General features: G+C 38.5%; 1 protein-coding gene across 4 annotated transcripts in view; it reads right to left on the reverse strand.

Annotated features, from left to right (window-relative positions):
- Nucleotides 1–18,286, reverse strand: part of Dock11 (dedicator of cytokinesis 11) — a 197,578-nt gene that overhangs the window by 121,049 nt on the left and 58,243 nt on the right. For 2 of the 4 annotated variants that reach the window (XM_042702478.1, XM_042702476.1), the window contains exons 7-8: nucleotides 3,481–3,513; nucleotides 2,746–2,880 (exon numbers count right to left, since the gene is read on the reverse strand). In XM_042702478.1, coding sequence (XP_042558412.1) covers nucleotides 2,746–2,880; nucleotides 3,481–3,513 — 168 coding nt within the window. The remainder of the gene's footprint in view (nucleotides 1–2,745; nucleotides 2,881–3,480; nucleotides 3,514–18,286) is intronic. The other 2 variants (XM_042702479.1, XM_042702477.1) reach the window with 1 other exon arrangement.

Consider the following 18,286-nt stretch of genomic DNA (forward strand, 5'->3'; position numbering starts at 1 on the left):
TACCAGGCACAATGGCTCATGCCTGCAATTTTATCTATTCAAGAAGGAAAGATTGTGAAGATTGTGAGCCTAGGCAAAAATTCATGAGAACCCTTATGAACCTAACCTGTCATCCCAGATATGTGGGAAGGTGAGAGTAAGAGGACTGTGGTTCCAGGCTAGCTGGAGGTTTGAGACTCCATTTCAACAAAAGAAGGAGCAGGTGGTATGTGTCTGTCATCCCAGTCAGAGCAGGAAATGTAAAATAGGAGGTCATAGTCCAGGTACACACTTGAGCAAAATACACACTTGGGCAAAATGTAAAATCCTATATTAAAATAACTAGTGTGAATAAAAGGGCTATGGCTGTGGCTAAAGTGCTAGAGTATACGCCTAACAAGTATAAGGCCTGAGCTCAAAGTCCTGTGTTGCAGAAAGTGGGTGAGCAAAAGAAGGAAAGGGGAAGGGGAAGGTAGAAGATGGGGTAGAAGTGATACAGATTCCCTACCAAGCATGAGGCCCCGGGTTCAAACCCAAATATTTCCAAACAGCAAAAAAGAAATATTCAGGTAAATAGGTGATTTTAAAGCAACATTTCTGCCTTCCAGTCAGTCTTGTGCTCCTTCTTATCGACAGACTGTGCCAGTCTGGCTATTTAATAATGGCTCCTCTTTCTTGGTCAATTGACTTCATATGCATGTAATCTCTCTGATCTCTATTCCCTATTCTCATTTTCTATACCTTCTCAGCAATTCAGATCAATAAGCATTTGTTAAATCCCTATGGTGTGCATGGCTAATTACCGTAGGAGCTACAGAAATAAATCAGACACAGGCTTTGTAATCCAAAGAATAAAACGAAGAAAGAACCACAAATTCAAGTGCAAGTCAATTATAAGCTAGAGGAAGAGCAAGTGATGGCATAAAAAAGGAGAATTTACTTCCTCTTGGTGAGCATCAGAGGAAGAAATAAGAGCATGATTCCTGTTAGTAGTGGCATTTAAGCTGAGTCTAAAAAGATAAGGATCATACAAGAGAATGGAAAAAAATAGCAAGTAGAGAAGAAAGTAATAAGGAAAGCTAAGTGCATGCATAATTCCATGGAGTGTGTAGCTTGGTTCGATCAGAGCACATAATACATAAAGGGAGGCTGGGAAGATGAGACTGGACAAGGGAAGGACAAAGCATGGTGGACCTGAGTGTCAAGATAAGAACTTTTTTCTTTTAGGTAAGAACTTTTGATGTCTCTCTGTAAAACACTAAATCAATAGCCTGAAGGTTTTGAGAAGACAAGTGAGGCACTCAATGTATGTCTGAGGAAGATGGACTGGAACAAGACGACAAATCTGGAGAAAAATAGGCCAGACACTAGGACAAAGGGAATAAGGGAAAACTAGAAAAAAAAGACAATGGAAATTGAAAGAAACTAGAGATTCAAGAGGCATTTTGGCGACAGACTCAAAAGAACCTAATAAAACTCAGGGGAGGAGGGTTGTGTCAGCACTGGGACTTGAACTCAGGGCCTCATACTCTTCCTTGGCTTTTTCACTCAAGCCGGCACTCTACCACTTGAACCATACCACCACTTACAGCTTTTGCTGGTTAATTACACATAAGAGTCTCACAAACTTTTCTGCCTTGTGTGGCTTTGAACTGTGATCCTCAAATCTCAGTCTCCTGAGTAGCTAGGATTACAGACATGAGTTACCAGCAAAAATAAAGCTTTAAGTATTGGTGCTGAGTGTGAGTGTAGCACTGAAGAGGATTCTGACGTTGTTTGGGTGCATGGAGATGCCACTAAGAGGGGGAAAGCTCTTTCTTTCTTTCTTTCTTTTTCTTCCTTTCTTTCTTTCCTTTCTTTCTCTCTTTCTTTCTCTCTTTCTTTCTTTCTTTTCTGTCTCTCTCTCTCTCTCTCTGTGTTTCTCTCTCTCTCATGCTTGGTAGGCAGGCCACTTAAGCCAGTGTACCAGCTCCTTAGCTCCTTTTCAGTATTGTTATCTTTGAGATGGGGTGGCATGCTTGAACCACTGTGTCCTGCCTTAAGTTCTTTTTTTTTTTTTTATTAAATTTTTTTAATTGTGAAAATAAGGGAAACCATGGGACCTATGTTTCTTTGGGCCTGGCTTACTTCACTTAATATAATTTTTTCCAAGTCTTTCCATTTCCTAACAAATGGGGCAATGTCATTCTTTCTGATGGAGGCATAGAATTCCATTGTGTATATATACCACATTTTCTTGATCCATTCATCTACTGAGGGGCATCTGGGTTGGTTCCAGATCTTAGCTATGGTAAATAATGCTGCAATAAACATAGTTGTGCTGGTAGCTTTAGTGTGGTCTTGTTTGTAAACATTTGGGTAAATGCCCAAAAGTGGGATTGCTGGGTCATAAGGGAGCTCTTTGTGGAGTCTTTTGAGGAACCTCCATACTACTTTCCAAAGTGGTTGAACAAGTTTACACTCCCATCAACAATGTAGTAAGGTTCCCTTCTGTCCACAACCCCTCCATCATCTGTTGTTATTAGAGTTCCTGATTATAGCCATTCTAAATGGGGTGAGGTGGTATCTCAATGTTGTTTTGATTTGCATTTCTTTTATGGGTAGGGAGGTTGAGCATTTCTTCATGTGTCTATTGGCCATCCTTCTTTCCTCTTCAGAGAAGTTTCTCTTTAAGTCTTTAGCCCACTTACTTATTGCTGCCTGAAGTTCTTAATAGTTCATCAGTAACTCTCTTAGGAGAAAAAAAGGTTGTTTTGATAGCCTTACCTGAACAACATCAATGCAGGCATCCAAGTAGATGCAACCTTTAGATTCTTTTGAATTTTTCTCATCTTTATAAGAATTGAGAATGTAAGAACCATCAGGAAGTTGAGTCAAGTAAAAATATCGTCTCTTGAATACCTACATGGGAAAATCCAGCAAAGATATACTTGTTATATATACATTACATATAGATGGCTTCTTTGTGCTAAAAATATTGAAGAGCTTGCCAGCCACTGTGTACAGTCTTTAGGAAACCCTGAAAAGTTGTTAAAATTATGTTTTTCATCATTCTTTGCTTTTTTTCTAAAAGAAGGATAATAGAAATTCAAGTAATCTGCCCTCAGAAAATCAAATATATAGAAGGGCAATACCAAAGATTTACTTTAAAATTTACAGAACAGTTTGATATCTGAATCACTGACTTTTCTATCTTGCAGTTTCCTCAGAGTCTATAGCATCCTTTTCCATTTAATTGTGAACCTTGACTGGATCCTTTCACTTGTTTATATCACCACAAAGTTGACATACAAATAGACATTGTATGTTTACATCTCACCTGCATATCATACTGCACTCACCGCTGTGTAACAGGGCCCTTGATGCTTAAAGTCTACTTAAAGTGACTTCCCAGTGAAGCACAGTGCCATTTGTTTGAAATGAGGGATTCACAATAGCTAAGGACTGGCCCACTGCTATAACTCACAGCAAAGCAAAGCCCATAGAAATGAGGAAAAGTACCTGATTCTTCTCCCCTCCAAACAGTCCTGGAGCCTAATAAGTAAGCAAAGGGGGTTAGGAGCTATCTGATGAATTGATGTTTCTTCCGATAAGTTATAAACTGCAGGCTGTTGTCAAACATTTGTTATAGTAGAATTTTTTCCTGTTGCAATTCCCCAGGATAACAAATGTAAAAATCACTCCAGAATGGGAGTCGGAACAGAGACCAAAAATATAGACTACAGAACCAGCAATTATTGAGGAAATACATTCCAATGCATCTTGTCCTACTCGCAAAATTTGGCTTGAAGATTTGAGCTTGTCAAAAGCTGAGTGCCAGTGCCTCACTCCTGTAATCCCACCTACTCAAGAGACGGAGATCTAAGGATCGCAATTCAAAGTCAGCCTAGGTAAGTCCATGAGACTCTCAACCAGTTAAAAAAAAAATCAAGTGGTAGAGCACTAGCCTTGAACAAAAGGGCCTCAGAAATAGTACAGTCTCTGAGTTCAAACCTTAGGACTAGCACACACACAAAAACAGATGCAAGTTTGCCATAATCACCCATCTGATTATGATCTCTGACTTTTTTGAGGACTTTAATCATGAAACTAATATTGTTTGTCCAGGTCATTCTTGCAAAGTACTTAACTTCTACCAAAGTATCTGGAACACCAATAATTTTTTTCTTTATAACACAAGCAAGCAAAATATGTAAAACATGTTAGGAGATATTTCTTTCTTCCCTGGCTTCTAACTTGTGACCCTCCTGCCTCAACCTCCCAACTGTTGGGGTCAAAGGTATATGCTACCTACCATGTCTAGCTAAAAGGTATTTCTTTTTAGCAAAAAAAAAAGGTAAAAACAATAATAATGTTGGTAGACACTTTTGACTTAATTAAATATTGTTGATTTTTAAATGAATGACAAAAATATAGCAGTGTGAAGTATATCCTAACAGGACATACTAACAAATATTTCTGCTTCTATTTTAGGGAATCGCCATGTAGAATATATAGTGATATAAAGGAGGTCAAGAAGGAAATACCAGCACTGCAGACTTGGTTCAAGTAGTGCACCAGCTGTGAGCAAGGCCCTGAGTTGAAGCCTTAGACTGGCACATGCATGTGAACAAACATGTGCATATGCATGCACACCCACACATACACACATGAGGAGAAATCCAGGTACCAGTAGCCCATATCTGTAAGCCTATCTCAGGAGGCTGAGATATGAGGATTGCAGTTCAAAGCTAGTCAGGGCAGGGAAGTCTGTAAGACTTATCTCCAATAAACTACCCCCAAAAAGCCAGAAGTGGAGCTATGGCTCAAGTGGTAGAGTGCTAGCATTGAGCAAAAGAGTTTTAGGAATAGTGCCTAGGTCCTGAGTTCAAGCCCTGGACCAAAATAAAAAAGAATATCAGTTTGCTTTTCAATGTTGGCTAAGTAACTTTAGAAAATGTGTGTGTATTTATAACTTTCACATGTTTATATAGACATTAAAAATCCTTTATCTAAAATTCTTGGGAACAGAACTTTTTCAGATTTTGAAATAGTTGCATAGATTAATTTGCCAGTTACATTTCCCTAAGAAAATTATAACAATAACCAATCTGGATTTTCACATTAGGGATCATCAATCTGTAGCTCATATATATATGATAATATAAAGTCTTGTGCCAGGCCCAAAGAAACATAGGTCCCATGGTTTCCCTTATTTGCAATTACTAGTATATGTCTGAGACAAGCAGAAACAGTCAGATAAGTTGATGTTAGGCGAAATGAACCCCAAGATAAGGACTCAAATGTTTTTTTCTTTCTTGCGATTGTTTCTAACATATTTATAAGTTGATTTCTTTGTTGCTTTGTATGTCCCTCCCCCATGGTATAAGCTCTGTTTTCACTGTATTTAATGTTGGTATAATTTGTGGAGGGGAAGGGAAAAAACAAATTGTTTAAATAGGGATACAGGTGGACCCATTGCCACAATGAGATGTACAAGACGTTATGTTGAAAAACGAACTTTACAACTTTGGCGGCAGGTGGTGGGGATGGGAAGGGGAAATAAAGGAGGAGGCAACAATGCTTGATAAGAAATGTACTCATTACTTTGCCCATATAATTGTAACCCCTCTGTACGGTATTTTCACAATAAAAAAAAAAGAAAAAAAAAGCTCACATTTAAGTTTACAGGGAAAAAAAATCTAGATTAATGTATAAGGAAGATGTTAATCATAATGGTAACTGCATGTGTATGTTTATTTATTTTCATAACAATGTTTCACACATCTGTTATTAAAATGACAGAACCAGAAGACCCTTAATTACTGAACTCACTTAAAATGAACATGTATTTTGAACACTTACGTTATGCGAAAACACTTTTTTAAAAAATTATCACATATGTATGACAAAAATTAGAATATCTTTCTGAGGGAAAATAATAAGAAAAGCCTGTAACTTAGTCAGAATTTGAATTATGATTAAATCCTAAGCTTAAAGCCTGCAGCTTCAGCAATATGATTGGTAAAAGCTCAGAGTCCACAGCCAGAAACAAAGAGGACAGAAAAAAGGAAAATATCGAGCAAAATATTCATGGCACAGAGTCAAATCAGCATGTGCAATGCTTTTCACATGTACAAGTGATGAAGATGGAAATAGATGGAAAGGAATGTGAGATTCAGCTCAATAGTCTCCTTTAACATTGCAATTATGTCTAAATGTGACACTGAGGTAGGGAGGCCATGAATGGGGGGAAAAGAGTATGATGCCTGAAAGAGCCATGGAAAGCACAGATGCCTTACTGAGGATCTTGGTAGTCAGCCAGGAATTCTGGCTAACCAGCAGTGAAAATGTCCTCAATGCTCTGCTTTTCTCAGTCTTTTCACTTGTAAAATCATGGCCTCACCGCCTTTACAGCTCATTTTATTCATGATCTACAAATTTTATTGAACTTCAAGAAGGAACAGAGCAGCTTCACTGTGGGAGAGCTATCCTCTCTAAGAGATGGCTCATACACTAGAAGCCCATGATTTGCATAATAAAGAAAAACCTGAGATGGTGTCTCATTATGTTACCCAGGCTAGCCTTAAAACTCCTGGGCTCAAGGGACCCTCAGACTCCTGAGGATGTGTACCTCTATGCACAGTGAGGAGCTGTTTTTAATGTTTTACTATGTAAAAATTAGACTCAGCCCAAAAGATTGGAAGATCTATTACGCTTTTGTCTCATTCTAAAATTCTACGATTCCTGCTGAATTAAAACTCCTGAGAAACTTTAAAGGTGTCTTTTTCAAAAAGGAAAAGGTATCCTGAATCTCTGATATGAAATTAAAGGAGAAATCTGAAATAAAACCTCTCGGATATTTTTGAAACTTTAGGCTACAGATCTATATTCTTTTATATTTCAGAAAAATGAAACACTAAAATAATAACTATGTAGAACAGTGGCAATTAGTCTATATCATCTTTCAAACTGAAGATCTCAAGCAAAAGCTAATTCTCTTAATGTTGTTTGGGGCTAAGTATCATTATTCACATTTTACCTAAGAGCAAACTGAGGCCAGGAGCCTGCTGAAGTATACACAGAGATGCCTCTTGTAGAACTGGAATCAGACTCATGTGAAAGCAACAAAGAGAATCTCGCATAAACCCTCCAATGAGATCTAAAATATGGAGAGTTGGAGGGAGGCAGTGATGGGGGAAGGTTAGCAAATGGGTATTAAATTATGGCTCTATAGAATAAGAAGTTCTAGTGTGCTACTGTACAGCAGTGTAACTATAAATAGCAATATATTATACATTTCCAAAAAAGCAAGAGGAAAAGATTTCCAATGTTTTCACCTTAAAATTATAAATGAATAGCTATGTTTAACCTGATGTAAACATAACACAATTTATACACATATCTAAACATCATATGGTACCCTATTAAATATGTACAACTTGTAGGATTTACCAGTTAAAAGCTGATCTAAAAATAAAATCCTTCTCACAGCCTGTAACACTGTTCATGATGGGGATTCAGTTTACTTCTTTGATTTCTAATCATGCTGTTTCAGCTACACTGGCTTATCAGCCTTTTCCTCAAACATCCCAAGCGAACTCCTTTGGGCCTTTGCATTTCCTGTTTCTGCAGCCTGGGATCCTCTTTCCAGGCATATTCACACACTTCATTCTGGAGCATCTTGAGGTCTTTGCTTGAGTCTCACCTCCTTGGAGAGGTCTGTGGAAGCACCTATACTAGAGAGCATTCTTTTAATTTTTTTCATACTTGTTATATATCTCATTTTTAATGTACTGTCTATTTCTAGGTCATTCTGGTCCATGTTTCATCTATTGCTCTAAATCCACAGCAAAGTACATACTCACTAACATTTTGCAAAATGAAAGCAAAGTAAATAATTCATCCTCCAGCAGATTGTTCGGTGGTTTCATCCAACAGAATGGTGTTTATAACAGCCCCATTTTTTTTGTCCTCCCCTTTGCCTTCATTATTTTTCCTACGGAGTACAGCTGACAATCCTCACCTTAGTCTGTGAGGAACATAGATCCAGAAGAGTGACTCTATCAGACCACCCAGGAGACTAAAATGGGGAAGAAGCCAAGAAAGTTCTCTGGGATAAGGCCACATCAAGTCTCCTGAAAGCCCTGTGCTATTTGGAGGACAACATTTGGAACCCTTTCTGCAACCAGAGAAAAAGGCCTTTTGATGTTCAGTTGCATCAAAAATGAAAGAAAGGCAGAAAAGCTAGAGCACCTTACACTCAAAATAGGAAAACTTGTTTTTTATCATTTTAAGACAAACCTCAGTGTTTACCTATGTGTGCTATTTACTGCTAAATGACATCAACAAGATGCCCTGACAAAGAGGGCTTTGAAGGGGAAAGGGAAGAGTAGTGGGCCAGGAGCAATGCAGTGATGGGGGTGAGAAAAAAAAATCTACTTGACCAATGTCTCAGAAAGAACAGAATGGCAGGGATAGCAAGGGAAGGGAAAGAGCCAGAGAGCAACAGACATGTTCGCTCTCAGAACTCTTATAAGCAAAGATGAAAGAATCAGTGGGGAAGAAAACTCCAAGTTTATAAGAATGTCAGGAACTTTGTCCTGTGAAGAACTCCTACCATTAGGTTGACAACCTAATGTATCACTCATCTCTCTCTATTGTACAATTTCACAGTTCTACCAAGTTTTAATAGATTAATCATCTGTCAAGAAAACTTTTTTAAAAATACCTTTTCTGAAATAATTCTACTATATCTGGACATTGAAGTTCTTTTTTAACTTTAATTTGTCTAATATGTCTATAATCTGCCGTTTCTTGTTGTAGATGCGTTGCTTTTGCAGATTTATTTATTTCTGTATGGATCCTGCTCTGGTTTCAATGATACTGTTATTCACATGATAAGGGTCACAAATCAGATCTGTCATTTAAGGCACTTCTACAATCCACTTAATAAAATAAGGACAGGCTGGGCGCCGGTGACTCAAGCCTGTAATCCCAGTTACTCAGAAGGCTGAGATCTGAGGATCGTGATTCAAAGTCAGCCAAGCAGGAAAGTCCATGAGACTCTTACCTCCAATAAACCACCAGAAAACTGGAAGTAGCGCTGTGGCTTAAATGATAGAGTGCTAGCCTTGAGCTGAAGAGCTGAGGGACAGCGCCTAGACAGAGTTCAAGCCCCATGACTGACAAAATAAATAAATATGTAAATAAAATAAAATAAAGACAATGGCTAACATTGTGGAGTGCCTTCTGACTCACAGTCTCTGGATAAGTGCTTTGTTCATTCTATATCATTTAATCCTCAAGACCTTGCACTATCATTATGGTTATCATCTCCATGTTACAGAAGAGAAACTGAGGCAAGGGGAGATTCTAAAGGAGAAGGCAAACTTTATCTTCCATGGCTAACACACCTGCTGTTTACATACTGCCTCCACATTCATGTTCTTTCTGATTTTCTTTCCTTTAAGACTCTTCTTTTCCTTTAAGACTCTGATAGTAGCCCTTGCACTCAAGGTCTCCCACTCTCACTTGGTGATTTCACTGAAGGCTAGTACTCAATTGAGCGATACCTCCACTTCCAGCCTTTTGCTGGTTAACTAGTGATAAAAGTTTCATGGCATTTTTCTGCCAGGACTGGCTTCAAAATGGAATCCTCAGAACTCTGCCTCTTAAGTAGTTAGGATTATATATGTGAGTCACTAGCTCCTGGCAAGACTCATCCTTCTTCAAGACAGCCTTCTCTGACTCCAAGCCACAATAGTCAGGACTTACATGATACTACCTTTAAACAACTAATTTTTTTTATTGTGGATCTAATCTCCCCAATGAGGCTTAAGCTCTACATGCAACACTTCTAGCCGTCTATAATACTAACACCTTATACTAATAAAAGTACGTGATATCTACTTGGTGATGCATTTGCTTATTCCTAGTATATAGGAAGCACCAAATAAATGGGTTTTAAAGAGTGATCAGGTGGCGAATGGAAAAAAAAAAAAAACAACACAGACATACACATACAACCCCAAGCCAGTGAAAATTCTTATCTATAGTAAATGAGTGTTAATCCTAAATATGGGGGAAGGGATAACACTGAAATTTACTCATTACCTTACACTTATATAACTGTACATCATCTTCACAATAAAAGAGTCCAAAGTGGTTGAACAAGTTTACACTCCCACCAACAACGCAGTAGGGTTCCCTTCTGGCCACATCCCCTCCAGCATCTGTTGCTATTAAAGTTCTTGATAATAGCCAGTCTAACTGGGGTAAGGTGGTATCTCAATGTTGTTTTGATTTGCATTTCTTTTATGGCTAAGGAGGTTGAGCATTTCTTCATGTGTCTATTGGCCATCCTTCTTTCCTCTTCAGAGAAGTTTAAGTCTTTAGCCCACTTATTTATTGGGCAGTTGTTTCTTTGAGGATTTGTTGTTGGGGGATTTAATTTTTTGAGTTCCAGGTATATTTTAGATATGAGACCCTTATCTGATGTATGGCTAAGGAAGATCTTCTCCCAACCTGTGGGCTTTCTTGCTAGCTATGTCCTTTGCCACGCAGAAACTCTGCAATTTCATGCAATCCCATTTGCCCAACCTTTCTTTGATTTGTTGTTTCTGGGTCTTTATTAAGAAAATGTTGGCCTGTGCCAAGGAGACCTAGGGTTTCTCCTATTTCGCCCTGTAATGTTTTCAGGGTGTCTGTTTTGACTCCAAGGTCTTTGATCCATTTGGAGTTGATTCTGGTGCAGGGTGATATATAAGGAACTAGCTTTAGCTTTCTACAATTGATTAACCAATTTGCCAGCACCATTTACAAAAAAAAAGAGTCTAGTAGACGAGAATACAACTGGACCAATGTATCAAAAATAATACATTTTTCTTTTCCTCTTGTTTTAATACACATAGTGACCTTGACCTCTAAGCAATTATTTTAATCTTTTTTTTTGGGCGGGGGGTCCGGTCGTGGGGCCTGAACTCTGGGCCTGGGCACTGTCCCTCAGCTCTTCAGCTCAAGGCTAGCACTCTACCACTTGAGCCACAGTGCCACTTCTGGCTTTTTTATCTGCTTATGTGGTGCTGAGGAATCGAACCCAGGGCCTCACACATGCAAGGCAAGCGCTCTACCACTGAGCCACCTTCCCAGCCCTATTTTAATCTTGTATGTACTTTTGGGGGTCAAACACTCTCTTGACTTGTTGTCCTCTAACTGAGGAGGAAAAAAATCATCCTTTAATAGTCAAAGAGAAGTAAAGACTTCTAGTCTCCAGATATATAACAAATGACTCTCTTTTGTGGAAAAAAGGGGCACCAGAGGTGAGTCATACATCAAGCAGTTGAACTTGTAACCTCAATAACATATCACGGCAGTTCAACATTTCATTGCTGACAATGGGGAGGAGAAAGCCAAGAAGATGCATAAAGGTGGTGGGTGTCCCAATGGTTGGCCAAGAATGTACAACAATTCTTTTCAATGAAAAACCACCCTGAAGATCAAATTCTTCCTTATTCCATGTATCATTATATCCCTTAGGAAAAACTGTTCTAAATACCAGGGGAGAGTCATGTCCAATATCATAGTTACATAGTCCATATTGAATTCTTTCACTGATTTGGAACAACACTGAATAAAGTTGATGTCTCTAGCAGCTAATTGAGAAAGAGCACAATGTAAAGGAACATGTTTGTTTTGTTTTAAAGATTGGAGTTTACGTCCAAGGGAACATGCATTTTCTATGATATCTTAAACTTGTCTCAATATTTCTGCAGGAACTGATGTGGTCTGTAAGCTATATTATCACTAACTGAAAAGTACAAATTAAGGAAATTTATGACTATGAGAAGGCTTATCCCATTGTAACATAACTGCCACCAACAAAGCAATTTACAAGTGGCCCAGACAATCACCAGCACTTTGGCAAGAGCTGGAGGACACCAACATCCTCTTGAGAGGAAGTGCTTGTGCACAGAGCCCTGTAACTTGTGCAGTGAGGTACATCATTAACAGCTCCCCATATCCTAGGCTTCCCAGGCCAGTAATGAGGTTACTCAACAAGCACAGGGAGAAATCAGGATCATTTCAGAAAATGGTACAGTCTGTAACTTAACAACTGACCACAGCTGAGGAAAAAGTATACACTGGGGAAAACACAAACTTTGATTCCATAAATAGGGGGTCTTATAATCTTCCACTATGAGAACCTCAGCTTGGTTGTCTCACCTGCCTCTCTTTTCCCTCAGGCCCATCACCAGCAACTTGGAATATTCTTAGAAACTCTCTTGATTAGAGACTTAACTTCTAAAGTAGATCAAATGCAAATTGGTTTGTCTATAGCATTTGCATTACATTAGACCATGTGGTTGTTTTCTCTTTGGAGAAATTAAGAGTCTTCCAATTTCTTTATCTGAATTGCACTTTTCTGAGTCTCTTCTGATCCTTTCCTTCTTTTTAATTTTTTAGCCTTCCCTCTAAATTCTATTTTCCCCTTTCTTGTTATTAAGGTTCTCTTATTTCTGACAGTTATGCTGTCCACAAGAAAGACTTAGAAGGTTTTGAAGTTTTGTGCATCATTTCAAACATTCCAAAAGATTCTACATCAATTTTTTGTTTTGTTCTGTGCAAGTCCTAGGCTTGAACTCAGGGACTGACTGGGTGCTTTTGTGGTCAAGGCTAGCACTCTATCACTTGAGCCACAGCTCAGCTCCACTTCCAGCTTTTTTTGGTGCTTGACTGGAAATAAGAATCTCACAGACTTTCCTGCCTGGGATGGCTTCAAAGCTAGCTTCAAACCAGAATCCTCAGATCTCAGCTTCCTGAGCAGCTAGGATTACAAGCAAGGAGCCACTAGCACTTGGTTTTCATAATTTTTTGGCGGCAAGATCTCACCATGTAGCCAAGCTGACCTTCATGCCTTAGTCTACCAAGTGTTGGGATTATGGGCATGAGTCACCACACCTAGCTGATTCTACATAATTTGTTAAATCAGAAAAAAAAAATATGCTGATCCTGGGGCTTGAACTCAGGGCCTGGGCACTGTCCCTGAGCTTTTTACTCAAGGCTAGCACTCTACCACTTGAGCAACAGCTCAAATTCCAGCTTTTTGGTAATTAGTTGGAGATAAGCATCTCACAGACTTTCCTACCTGGGCTGGCTTTGAACCACAATCCTCAGATTTTAGGCATGAACTACCAGCACCTTGCTCAAATTCAGAAATTTTTAAATGAATAAGAAAATTTAACTGTACAGTTTGTGGTTCTTTTTTTCTTTTGTTTATACCCTTTTGTTGCTGCTTTATTTCTATACTCTTTGTCTTGCATATAAGTTTATATGATTTCAGGAGGGGAAGGGGAAGAACAGAAACAGTGGGACAAACCAATTCAACAGTAATATTCACTAGAGACTATGTTGGAAATGAACTTTACAACTTGGGGGGGAGGGTGTGGGGGAGGAACTGTGAGAAAACGGCAGAGGGGGTAACACTGTTCAAAAAGAAATGCACTCATTACTTTCATGTGTAACTGTATCCCCTCTGTACATCACCTTTACAATAAATTTTTTAATTTAAAAATAAAAACAGAAACCATTTAAACATACAACTTACTCTAGGAGGTACCACATGCCCTGCTTTTATTTCCTATCAACCCCTAAAGGACCTGCAAGGCCAATGTCAAGCCACAGTGCATCAAGGAGACTGAGATAAAATACAAAGGAAGCAGCCTGGCTTCTATGGGTTGTTATTTGCCAATGAGTCATGATTAATACCCAGATCCTACTGCGGCTGCTTCCTGGTTAGTCTACTATGAGTTTGCAGAGTCTCTCCAGGCTTGGATATTCTGATAAGCAAAGGTTCTTTACTGTTAACTCTGTGAGCTCTAGTTCTGTAGTGCTAGTTAGTAATGCTACTAAAGTTTCTCACCAGTGTGGGCTAGATATTATAGCAAGGAGGGGACTCCAGCAGTGCCAAAAATAAATCTACTTCCAGTATTGGGAAAATGACTCAGATCATAGCACACCTGAGTCATCTTCCATTCGCTTTTGAGATTCATTTGCATTGTTCACTTTGAAGATTCACATAGTACAAACAAACCTGTAGAAATTTTTCTTTTCAACATGTGTCTTCTCAGCCCTTGGCCTCAGTCCTGCCTCTGCCTTTCCACAAGCTGGCTCAACTGCCCATGCCACTAGAAGACAACTTTTCTCCTGTGTCCGACCCAACACAGACTTGAAGCAGAAAGAATTCACGTGGCCCTCTATTCTAACAGGGCACCTTAGGTAACTAGCCGTAGTTCCTCAAACTGTCTTGGTTCATAGACCTGGAATTCTGCTTTAGGCCCACTCCAAGCTCTAGTCTAGCAAGTGGGAAATGACTACTCACTTCCATCCTTTAAACATATCCTTACATGCCTTCTGTTTATACAGAAAGAAAATGTGGTAATATTTATTATTTAGAGTAATCACTCCAAGTTTGATCTAAATCCAATAAAGTTAAACCACCAAATAGTTAAAATGCAATTCATATAGGATAAAGCAACCATGACAAATTCTTTCAGAACACTTTAAAGGAATCTTCCTTTCATGTCCATTCTAACTGTAACAAATCCTGAAATACAATATTCCTGCTTTGACTTACAAGGTATAACCAAGAGAGTATAGGATTTATGGATAGATAGCTCCCAGAAACACAAAATGTAGACCTACAAGCTGCAATAGGGAAGGACAGTGATAAATGATATCCATAATCAGAAACAATTCCCAAAACTCATTATGGCCCTTACATTCCAAAATATCCTTATTAATTTTGTTTAATGCGTGTAACCTCATATGACCAATTTGGTCTATTCTTTCCCTTCATTTGCCTACTGTCTTACAGAGGTTTAAGAAGAAATAAATGTCTTTTTGTGCTATATGAATTATATGTCACACATAAAAACCACAAAGTGGCCAAAATATAAGCACCTGGGGGTAGAAAGAGAAGAGACAAATTAGGCTATGTCATTAGGGGCACAAGCAATTGATGACCTCAAGACAAATGGCAGTAGGCCTCTTCATCTGGACCACATGGTTGCCAGGATGCCTCGTAGCCACCACCCACTTGATGAATTTATGATTCCTGCCTGGTCCCCATAAGTTCTAGAGTTTTAAACTTCAGATATAAATAATACAGAAGCTAAATAATCAATCATTAACTAACTGATTATATTACTTGTTTTTATTGCTAGTATAGTAGTGAATTACCACAGACCTGGTGGCTTAAAATAGATTAATGTCATAATTCTTTAGGTTAGAAGTCCACCATGGATCTCACTGGGTTAAAATCAAGGCAGAGGAGAATCCATTTCCAATTCATTGCCTTTTCTGACTAGAAGAGGCTGTCTACCTATCTTGGACTGTGATTCCATGTTCAAAGTCAGCTATGCAGCATCTCTTTCTCTGACCTGGCTCCATTCTCATGTCTCTTATCCTGCTTCTCTTTTCTTCCTCTCTCTTCTACTTAATCAGGGCCCTTGTGATCACATCTGGCTCACTTGGATAATTCAAAATGCCCTCCCTATCACTTCACTACCAACTTTCACTCCCCTTTTCCATGTGTATGTAAGGGAACAAACACAGATTCTAGAGATTAGGCCCATTAATTCTTTCTACCACATCATTTAATCAGTTTCAGAAATTATGAAATAAGACTTTTTTACAGGAAACTGGATTTTTATTGCTACTATATAGGCTCCTTAAAATGGAAAAGTTGTATGTAAGGCAAATTAAAATCCAAAAGTATTAGTGAAATTACTTTAAATATTCCTATGGTAAATTATTTTGTGAATATATTGGTTTCCTTATATCTTGTTTTAGGAATCCAAATTTCCTACCAATATATTTGCTTAGGGTTGAGCTAGAACTTAAGTAGAGGTAAGAGATATTAATATTTTGAAAATGTTAGAAGAGGGAAGGGGAGCCAAAACTGCAGAAACCAGGGTATAGTCAGATGAGGGAATCATTTCTAATGTTCGGCATTAGAAATGTAACTATAGTTGACAAGTAATCATTAATTTCAAAATAAATAGTAGAGAAGATTTTGAATGTTCCCAGCATATAAGAAAATGATGAACATTTTGAGTGTTGAATGTGTTAATTATCATAATCTGATCACTGCAGATTATACACACATATTCAAATGGTACCCTGGACCCCATAAATACACAGTTTTTTGTTGCTTTTATTTATTTACTTTTTTATTTTTTATTTTTGTCAGTCATGGGGCTTGAACTCTGGGCCTGGGCGCTGTCCCTCAGCTCTTCAGCTCAAGGCGAGTGCTCTACTGCTTGAGCCACAGCGCCATTTTCGGTTTTCTAGTGGTTTATTGGAGATAAGAGTCTCATGGACTTTCCTGCCTGGGCTGGCTCTGAACCGTGATCCTCAGATTTCAGCCTCCTGAGCAGCTAGAATTATAGGTGTGAGCCATCAGCACCCGGCTTATTTACTTTTTTATTGCTATTTGTGGGGCCTGAACTCTGGGCCTGGGCACTGTCCCTCAGCTCTTCAGCTCAAGACTAGCACTCTACCACTTGAACCATAGCACCACTTTCGGCTTTTTCTGCTTATGTGGTGCTGAGGAATCGAACCCAGGGCCTCATGCATGCAAGGCAAGCGCTCTACCACTGAGCCACCTTCCCAGCCCCAAATGCATAGTTTTTATGTGTTAAAATTTTTAAATGATACAAATCTTATTTGGCCATCTGAACAAAATTCTAGCCCTCAAATGTGTATTTCTGAACATGATAACAGCTATATTTTAATAAAGATTTGAGACTTGCTCATCTAGTGAGCTTTATTATTATTATTATTATTATTATTATACTAGTGTATACTGGTTAGCAGGATAGGTTCTGGAATCAGCTTACCTAGGTTCACATCTATCTTACCTCTCAAAACTTGGAGTATGGTTTAATTATCTGATTTCTCTATGCCACACCATTTCTGGAAACTAAGAATAATAATATGGGACTGCCATGAAGAGTAAATAAGATACAGAATATAAAACGCTTGGTATGGTGCCAGGCACACATCATGTACCCATTAAGTGGTTTTTCATCTAATCACCACACACTGAGGCTCGTATTTAGATGCAGAACACAGAAAGCATCCTGGAAGTTGGCTTCATTATCTTGGGGGCTTGAAAATGAAAGTGAGGACAGGACATGGCCCCTAAAGGAAAAGCAGCAGGCGAAATATTCAATTAAGATCAAATTTGAGTCTTCTCTTGGTAGACATGTATGGCTTCTGCTTGCAGGGTATTTGAAAGATAGAATGACCTTCAATACTTAATGAAACTGTAAATCATCTTGAGCAAACCACATAATTTTATGCTGAATATCTGAAACAGCAGTTATAGCCAGTATAAGAGAATAATTTGTTTTTCTTCTCAAGAGTCTTGAAGTTGCTTATTAGCTTTTCCTTTGGATCTCCATGCCTCTTCACTCCTTCCTGAACAAAAGCCAATCCCACATCAATAACGGGAGAACAACAAAGGAGGGGGTAACAATGCTTGACCAGAAATGTACTCATCACCTTACTCATGTAACTGTAACCCTTCTGTACAGTATCTTTACAATAAAATAAAATTTAAAAAAGTATTCTAGGCTCTATATGATTAACCCCTTTCAACATTACTCCTTTTATCTCATACAAGTCCCTTATACATGCTCACTATCTTGGCCAAAGTAAAAATTTTCTAAATAGATTTCTGAGCCCTCTAAGGCATGTTCTGTGTAGAAGTGAATTTGGTGTATTTCTTATATAGTTTGGAGGCTACTGGACACATGGGACTGCTAGTTTAGATATCCATATACTTTGCCACAGTGACTAGTATTTAATATGCACCTAATTAATATTTGCTAAAGAAATGGTTTGCCCTATACTTCCACTCATTAATTCCTTCCCACTTCTGAATCTCTGATGCCTTTTTGAAAGCTATTTTCTTTTTAATTTTAATTTTTTTAATTTTTTTTAATTTTTTTTTTTTTTTTTGGGGTCCGGTCGTGGGTCCTGAACTCTGGGCCTGGGCGCTGTCCCTCAGCTCTTCAGCTCAAGGCTAGCGCTCTACCACTTGAGCCACAGTGCCACTTCCGGCTTTTTTCTTTTTGCTTATGTGGTGCTGAGGAATCGAACCCAGGGCTTCAGGCATGCAAGGCAAGCGCTCTACCACTGAGCCAACTTCCCAGCCCTGAAAGCTATTTTCTTTATTCAACTGACAGCCTCCTTCTTAAGCTTCCTAATTCAGATGTTAATAACTACATTACATTTCCTTTTAAAGGTACACTTCTAAATT

The sequence above is a fragment of the Dipodomys spectabilis genome, unplaced genomic scaffold (assembly GCF_019054845.1).
Source record: "Dipodomys spectabilis isolate Male_0828 unplaced genomic scaffold, ASM1905484v1 ptg000325l, whole genome shotgun sequence".
Taxonomy (NCBI): Eukaryota; Metazoa; Chordata; class Mammalia; order Rodentia; family Heteromyidae; genus Dipodomys; species Dipodomys spectabilis.